Source organism: Belonocnema kinseyi, chromosome 2 (assembly GCF_010883055.1).
Source record: "Belonocnema kinseyi isolate 2016_QV_RU_SX_M_011 chromosome 2, B_treatae_v1, whole genome shotgun sequence".
Classification (NCBI taxonomy): domain Eukaryota; kingdom Metazoa; phylum Arthropoda; class Insecta; order Hymenoptera; family Cynipidae; genus Belonocnema; species Belonocnema kinseyi.
Genome location: NC_046658.1, coordinates 52,277,813 through 52,287,255, shown reverse-complemented (window position 1 = coordinate 52,287,255; position 9,443 = coordinate 52,277,813). Strand labels below are relative to the sequence as shown.

The window sequence follows — 9,443 nt, the reverse complement described above, 5'->3', positions numbered from 1 at the left end:
CACTTTTCTGAAGGATTAAAAAAACTTGAAAAGCGATTGACCAAGTGTATAGAACTCCAAGGAGATTATGTTGAAAAATAAAAAAAAATTTACCCAAAAAAAGTTGTTTTTATACTTCATTCTAAGGACTTATTGAACTACCCTCGTACCATACATCATACGTTTTTGTAGACACGTAAGGCGGCATTCTGGGAGAACATTTAAAAAGTACTGCGCAGCCCTAGGTGCCATGAAAAACTAATGCGCAATCGATCAAGTTTCAGATTTATGGGCAATGTTTCCTCAATCTTGCTTAGCAATATTGCCACATGACGGACATTATTTTATTTACGGGAAGGTTGCCTGAACCTTGCGATGTAACCTTCCGAAACTTGCATGGCAAGATTTAGGCAAGCTTGCTGAAAACTCTTGTGCTATCTGAGTGATTACTGATTGTGAGTATCTTCAAAACACAATTGATATCTCCCTTCAACTTTAAAAAAAATTTCATTAGTTTTTATAAGGTTATTCGATGAAAGTTCTCACACCGAATTTAATATTTTTACATTGCACTTACGGCATAATTTTCAATTTACAACATAATTTTATCAGAATTTTGAGAATATAACTAGAATATAGCACTCTCGAAGTGGAAAGTTTCATATATAGAACTCTTCCAATCTAAAACTTTAATCATGTTTACTCGGAAAGAAATTTCAAGAGATTAATTCAAGGAAGCTCTTAATTTTAGAGTTACAATTTTAACGTGAATTAAAATCTCGGACTCTGTGATCTAAATCATAGAATTCGAGGCCTGAAAATGAAGAGGCGTAGCTTAACGTAAATTAAGGTCTCGGACTCTGTGATCTAAAGCAAAAAATTTGGGACCTGAGAATAAAGGCCCGTGGCCTAATGCCTGAAACTTCGAGACCTATGCTTCAAAAGCAAGGGTTCCAAAATCTTATTTCTCAAGCCAAAGCGTAATAAAATTTAGGAGTAGTGCCATGAATTAATCTCTCGAAATTTATCTCTATGTAGAGAAATAGAAGTTTTAAATTCTGATAGATTCCATGAAATTTAAACATCGCATTCACTTTAATATTGTTAATATTGTTGATTCAGCAACAACATTCAATATTTAAATCAAACGTTTTTAAATCGATCTATTTATAAAATAAAAGGAAAAATTAAAAAACGAATCTAATATATTTCTTAGCGGGTAAGATTTTTTAAAGGTTTTCATTGTGCGCTTATGTTTGTAAGTGACCGTGAATTCAATTGTGTAATTTAAAGAAATATAATAGGTGCAGTGATAATATATCAAACAATTTTTTTGCAAATTGATCATTATATTACCGTTTTGTAAGCGTTAAATAACATAATGTAACAACATTATTTAAGTATTAAACAAAGTAATATAACATTGTTATAACATAATTACATGCGTTTTACAAAACATATGTCACACAGTTACACAGCGGGGTGTGGCATTTTGCCGCACAAGTGAGTCATCTGTGTAATAATATAAATTTATTGAAACAATATATTTTTGAGAGTAGCCGACAATGAAATTTAATGCAAAATAAAAAAGTATATATTAAAGGAATCATTACCAATAAATTTGTACTTCATTTTGAAATCTCTGAATAAGCAGCCCCAGAGCGAGGTACATAAATAAATATAATATACATATGATATAATAGAGTTGAACATAATATAGAAAAGTTCGCATGTTGGGCAAAATTGAGTGCGAAGCACGAGATACGTGATGAAAATGTGTTCCTTAAAGCCGAAGGCGCTTTAAAAAAAGAATTCACAGTCAATAATTGAAAGTGTACAAATTTGGGGGAAATACACAGACCGAGCGCCTAGCGCGAGGCAAGCATGTTACAAAATCAATGATTCAAAATTTAAGCAATTTCGATTTGGGCGTTTCAACAATTAAGCCCCAGAGGCGTTTTAGGATGAGAAGAGTCGTGGAAGGAAGTGCCGTGATCACTCATGCATGACAAAAGAGTAGCATAGCGATAAAGCGTGGTAGCCCAACGGCCTATCTGGTAACTGCGTCACGTTGCGCAATATTGCAACACGATCTTGATGTTTACGTTTTTGTGAATTTCAATTCAAATCAAGATCAGAACCAAACCCGTTCTACATCTGAAAGCTGAGTGTAGATAAAAATATAAATGTCTGAAATTGATACCTCATTAATTGGATGATTTCTTTAATTTTTAATAGCTACAATTTTAGAGTTCTGAATTCTAAATTTTTCTCCTGTAGCGTTCTCCGAGCATTATTGATAAAAATAAAGTGTAAAGTTATTTTTCTCTCATGTCCCCGGCCCTTAGTGGCACAATGAGCTTTATAGCTTGAGCGCCAGGAGAGCTACATAGGGGGCTTTCTGCCCGTGATAGAACTAACTATCCCCGACCCTTTTCGCTTCCTAGTACACCTGTATTTTTAGGTATAATAATTAAGCATGAAGAACCACAAAGACTAACGTAGGAATATTTCTTTGTTTCCTTCTTTGCTTTATACGTTTTTTTTTTCTAATAAATTTATGATTTCCTTTCAGCACACAAAGCAAACACTACACGCACACATGCCTATCATCTCCCGTCAGGGACCAACTGGTTGTCTTAAAGGTGACCCATAGGTTGCTGATTGAAGGTGCATAAGTCTACACCCTCACTTCCCGTCGAGGACCTACTGTTTGTCGCGAAGGTGACCCTTCAGGTGCCAATCGGAGGTGCATGCGCCTACACCCACACCGAAGCCATCATTTCCCGCCGGGCACCTATTGGTTGCCATAAAGGTGACCTTTAGGTTGCCGAGTGTAAGTGCATGTGTCTGCATCCATATATTACTGATATCCATTTACCATACACACCTCGACCTAACTCGGGCACCCATTAGTTGTCGCTCAGGGGACCTCTGGAATGCTGACGTCGGGTCTAGGTATTCCTCTCTCGAAACTTGTCGTTGAACTTAGTTTCAGGTCTTCTCGCCGTACAAAGGATTCCCTGAGGAAGATATAACCCCGAAAATTATGCTCCTACTGGGATCAACCGTCATCTCAAAAAGATACCGGCACCTAGTAGAAACGCGGTTAATCAAAATTAAGGCCACATCTTACGACCGCAAGATGGGTGGTAATAGATCACGATGAAATCACAAGGACAGACCGGCATACAGTGTCTTGGCATATTTTTAGCACGCTGGTGTGTTTTAAGGTTACAAACCAGTGATAGCTTCCCACCTCATGGAGCACTGATCACAGGGACAATTACTTTAATCGAATATTTAGAGTACAGTAGTTGCAGCTCTCTTTGTATGTCGTGATACCTCTCCTCCTTATACTTCTCCTTAGCAGTGACGCTCTATTCAGCAGGAGCCAATAATTCGATCGCGAATATAGCTTGTTTCTCCAAGTCTTGGAGAACGATGTCAGGTGGCGAGTGTCAGGTGGCTAACACCGTTAGAGAGACAAAGATGGTAATGAAGCACTTTAAGGTTCGCATTATGTCTGTAGAAATACGTAGTTCCCGCGTGGGTGGAACACTCAGACAGTATGTGTTCTATGTGCTCAGCGTGTGCACGGCACGCTCTGCACCTATCGCTGGGAACGTCTTAATATAAAATTGCGGTGTTGATGAACTAAGGTGAAGAGTACACCATCCTGACATGGGAAAATGAAATCCAATGTACCTAAGTCTGTGCACTTTCTTGCCAAGTATTGTTTGGCGTAAGTTTTCAACTTTTGCTTCCTTTACTTCTATTTTTAGGAAAGAAGCATCTAGATAGAGTAATACACTTTCCTCACTTCTGATGTTAAAATTAAGACAAAGGGTCTCGGCCGCCTGATCCGCGGCTTTGTAAAGGAATGCTCTTTTACCAATCATCTCGTGGTTCTTGACCATTTATGGAGAGGATCTCTGCCATTTGCAGGGATATAATCTGTACTTAGAAAAATGTGATTATGAAGACACTGGAGATTCAGAAGTCCGCGTCCGCCTTGACGGCGTGAGATTTATAATTGCGGAACAGACGAATTCATATGCAAGCTTTTTTGCATATGCATGATCTTACGTGTGGCCATATGAAGGGCCGTAAGCTCGTTCTTTGTACATTGAACCACTCCAAACGAGGAGAGTAGAACCATCGAAGAAGATGCTCATAGGTGTCTCATAATACTTATATCCAGAAGCTCAGGGTCATTGGGAATGCCAGTAACATTTCCATCCTTCAGATAAATTTTTGCCGCACTTTTCCAATCCACAGTCCATACCTATATCTCCGGTGTACTGCTTGACGATATTTAAAGCACTCTGAAGTTTGCTATTACCGGAAGCATAGATCTTTAGTTCATCCATATAAAATACATAAGTGACCTTATGCTCGCGATGATTAATGTCACCACAGAGATATCCAAAAGAATTTCGTAGTGCGAGAGACAGAGGCAGAAAGCTGCGTCTTTGCAGGTGCACCTGGAAATTAGTGGGTTCTCTCGGCATCCTGCTACATCTTTTTTTGAGCCACGTTGTTTGTACATCTCTCTCCACACACACACTGAATTATTCGAACAATTCTGTTATTTAGGACAGCTGTAAAAACCTTATACAATGTGTTCAAACAAGTTATGGGCATGTAATTCTCTGGGTTGAACAAGTTGCCTTTTCTTTGGTAGGAGTATAATGCGTCCTAATACCAGCCACTGCCACCAGCTACCAGTCACTTGTTCTACCAGAAGTTCTTGCTGCCATCTGGTCCTGCAGCTGAAAAATTCTTCGCACCCCTCAGTGCTTTCGGGATCTTGTATACCTCTCTCCAAAAAGTCTCTGCATCGTTGGGCTTGTGTGGATTTACACAAAAACAGGAGGAACGTTGAAGAGGCGCGATGGTTCAGCAAAAATCTGTTGATTCTGCCTGATCAGTATCTCCCTCTTTCGTATTCTCCTGCTTGCGTCAGATAATACCCATATTTTGTCGACAATATGCTGCTCGTCTGTCAGCAGTTTTGAGTTGTTTAGTGTGTGATTGAAGGTCCTCAGTTCTTGGTCGAATTTTCGAACCTTTTTCCTTGAACAGTCTATCAGATGTTATGTGGTCAATCACACACTGAACACGGGACGCCTCTGCCGAATATGGTTACAATAATTAATAAGTATTCACGGACAATTCTCTAAGCATGTTCCCGAAGGAATAACTTCTAAGCGATGTGTAACAACTGTGCCGGATGCTGAATGGCACCTGGGCAAGGTGTCTTAAATGGTGACTTTAGTATACCGGTCGATCTCGCAGAGTATGCAGTCTTCTGTTTGTCCTAGAGTTCGGGGTGATGAAAATAATTAGGAAGAAAACATGACGACAAACTGGCGAAAGGCCAAAATGGAGTAAACGAATCGGCTCAAGGATGACTTGCTAGAATGCTACGACGCCAGCATTATCTCTATTCAAAGAGGCTTTTTGGCGCCTTTTTACACTCTGTGGTGCCAGAAACAGTCACAGCTTTCGCACGTTTCACATCACTCACCGTGAAATAAACGCGCCTATCTCTTGAAAACTGGATATGTGTGCGGACTGCTTCCCCAACCGCTACTTGAACAAGCTAAAGACGAAGATGAGAAAACGACATTAAAAACCAACCGCGGAAAGCAGGTAACTCCTGAGAGGTGATAGTAATTTAAGAACTAGGAGGGACATTAATATGTAGGTTCCTCCTATGCCCCAAATATGGCTAAAATGGATGCCTCCCTTCGTCAGTATATGTCGAAGGAGTCTGACCTCTGGACCATCAATTGTTAAGTTTACGGGGCTGCGATAGCTTCGGCTGATTCAAATCGAAAACTAAAATCGATGATGCATCAAAAGACCAAAAGACTCTTGCATTAACTGCACAAGAATATTTGATAGGCAAGACAGAGGCGTCCCGTATGCAGTGTTTTATTGACTACATAACATCTTGTAAACCGTTGACGGAAAGGGTAAGAAACTTTGAACAAGAACTAAGGATCTTCAATTACACACTGAATAAGTCAAAGCTGCTGTCAATCAAGTAGCACATTGTTGACAAAGTACGTGTGTTATCTGACGCAAGAAGGAGAATACACAAGTGAGAGAGGTAGATCAGGGAGAATCAACAGTTTCTTGCTGACCCATCGTGCCTCTTCAGCGTTCCCCCAGTTTCTGTCAAAAATTCACCCAAACCCAACGAGGTAGAGACTCTTTGGAGAGAGGTATACAATATCCCAAAAACGCTGGAGAAGAAAGAAGATACTGATAATATCATCCGCTTTGTGGAGTTTTGCGACGTTATAACATTTTTGGAGGAATGTCCATCAATCACTGCCACCAAGGTGAAAAAGGCACTTAGGGGTACGAAGAACTTTTCCCCTGCAGGAACAGATGATATCAAGAACTTCTGGTGGAAGAAGTTTACTTGTACACATTAACATCTGGCCCGCATATTCAACTCATATTTAAAGTCTCAATTTTCGATTTCACAGTCGCTGATGGTAGGGCGCGCTTTACTTCGACCGAAAAAAGGCAACTTGTCGAAACCAGAGAATTACAGGCCAATAACTTGTTTGAAGAGACTTTATACGATCTTTACAGCTGACCAAATAGCAGGGTTATTCGAAGAATTGAGTCTGTCTGGAGAGAGATCTACGAACAACGTGGCTCGAAAAATGGTGTAGCAGGCTGCCGAGAGAATCTGCTAATTAACAGGTGCGTCTTCAAAGACACAGCTCAGACCATCAGCGCGTTCTGTCAATGATCTGGATTGACTACTCTTCTGGATACCTCTGTGTTGACATTAATCATCGCGAGCATAAGGTCACTAATGTATTTTATATGGATTACCTTATGATCTATGATTCTGGTAAAAGAAAACTTCAAGGGTGCTTTAAATATCATCAAGAAGTACACAGGAGAGATTTATATGGAATTTAGATTTGGACAAGTGTGCCAAAATTCATCTGAAGAAAGGAATCATTATTGGGATTTTCAATGACACTGAGTTTGTGGATATAAGTGTTATAAGACATCTTGACACTGGAGAGACCTATACATAATGGGCGTTCCTCAAAGCAGCTTTCACAACATAACATCAGTGAAGGAGTCTCTCTCAAGCAGATATAAGCGTCTTTTTCGACAGATTCGGTTTTCAAATCTGTCGGCATTGAACAAGGTATCTGCGAGTAACATTCTTGCCATCCCAGTTTTAGTCTACTCGCTTGGGATTTGTACTGAAAAAGGTGCATCAGATGCCCCCATGTTTACCCATACAAAATTTTACAAATTGATTTTTTTCTTGGGTATTTTTCATTAATTAAATTTTTACATTCTCATCAGAGACAACTTTTTTAAAAAATCAAAAATTCTTTGTACGGTTATTCATAGTATTTGACAAGTGAAACAATTTATCGCAATGACTTTTTCAAAAAATCAAAAATTACTAGAGTTATAGCATTTTAAAAAATCCAAAAATCACACGAAAATGGACCTTTTAAGCCAGTTAACGGACGATATGAAAAAATGGCAAGAGAAAGAAAAGTTTGATTTCTGAATGCCCCAGAAAATTATCATAACAACTTTTTGAATTTTCTTGAAAAATCCAAAATTCAAATTTCGACAGCATTCAAAATAATGAAAACTCCAAAAATACATTTTTCGGCCAAACTGTGCAAAATACGGTACAAGATAAATACACCTAGATTGTACATTTGAAAAAGATCTAAAAATTTGTTATTAACCATTTTTTGATAGGATGCGCAGTTTTGGCTTTAATCGTGAAAAACGTCATTAACAGTAAAAAAATGTGCCCGCTGCGTGGGCGCTTTCTTACCACAACTTCGGTCTTTTAATTTCTTTTTCGTCTCGTGAGTGAGGTTTCAAAAAATTTAACTTTCATATTTTTGATGATTTAATCTAAAAACAAAACTATCCAAAAATTATTCGTGACAAATAAATCATTTTTACGTTCTCATCAGAGAAGGTATTAGAATTGTATAAAATTTGACCTACCTAGTTTTTGTCAAAAGGTCCACATTTTGAGACCCCCTGAATCGGAAGAACACGATAACTTTTGAAAAAAATTAATCTATTATATATTAGCTTTTGGTACAATCTTTTAGTGTCCTAAGCTATATGCCAAGTTAGTTAGTCAGACATTTCGGATAAAAATACTAAAAGTGAACCCATTTTGAAAATTTTTGACTACACATTTGTTCATGATTCAAAAATTGTGTGTACAGTTGTTCATATTACTTGTAAAGAAAAATGTTACTTTTCGATAGCCCTACAAGATTATCATATCAACTTTGTTTAATTTTTACGAAAAATTCAAATTTTTACCGCACGAAAACTAATTAAAAATCAAAAATTGCATTTTGCGGCTAAACTATGCAAGATAGGAAAAAAAAATGATAAGACAAACATTGTGCACCCAAAAAATATCTAAAAATTTGTTATTAATCACTTTTTTCTAGGACACGTAGTTTTTGTTTTATTTATAAAAAACATTGAAAATACAAAAATTCAATTTTTAGACACACGACACAGACTAAGCCAAAATAAATAGATAACATTTTTTTATCTAAGGCAGAGCAAAAAAATTTTTATAAATGGTTTTTTTTCACATTCTTACCAGAGGAGGTATTAGATATGTGTAAAATTTAACAACCCGCACCCTCCCACCAGTTTTTGTCAAATGCACACGTTTTGAGACCCCATAAATCCGAAAAATAGGTTTTTACGAATATGTCTGTCTGTCGATCTGTCTGTATTTTTGCCTGTCTGTGAGCACGATTACTTTTGAAAAAATAGTTCTATTAGATTGGCCTCTAGTACAGCGATTCCCAAACTGCTACCCTGGGTAGGGTGGCTACCCGGTGGAAGGGGGATGCCACCCTGGGCCGGGTAGCTCGGTAGGCTCCAAGGCAGGGTCCCCGCTGTGAGCATGGGACTATTTTTTTTTACCTATCATGAATGCCTTTCATTGTTCTGAGATTGAGACCTGTTACAATAACTGCAGCTATGAACGTATGACACAATTAAATTTAAATGAGCTGAATCAATTTCGTGATATAATTTTAGAAATATGGAAAAAAAGTTCATGAAAATCGGTCAATATTTTCACTAAATTTGTCCAAGAAAATACATTACCGACTTCTTTCCATCTTTTTCGAATGTTCTCGTCATAGTCCAGAAAATCTAAAACTATCTATTAAAATTCGCTAATGAATATTTAACTAAATTTTCCATTTTTCCTAATCGGCTCTAATTTTCTTATAATGGGAAGGTTGAGCGCGATAAGCCAGCACATGCCCGCATCACAGGCTGTCAAGTCTCCCCCCTTGGGTTTAAGTATCTAGTACAGCGATTCCCAAACTTGTGCCGACGATCGGCGGCCCGACCGCGGTCGGGGGAAGCCGCCCCGGGCCGGGCAGCCCCCTAGGGGG

At 38.3% G+C, this 9,443-nt stretch overlaps 1 protein-coding gene across 1 annotated transcript in view; it reads right to left on the bottom strand.

The window, feature by feature from the left end:
* LOC117182664 overlaps nt 1-4,157 on the bottom strand; it is a 29,858-nt gene extending 25,701 nt beyond the window's left edge. Inside the window, exon 1 of the mRNA XM_033375769.1 lies at nt 4,069-4,157. Coding sequence (XP_033231660.1) covers nt 4,069-4,157 — 89 coding nt within the window. The remainder of the gene's footprint in view (nt 1-4,068) is intronic.
* Between the last annotated feature and the right edge of the window lie 5,286 nt (nt 4,158-9,443).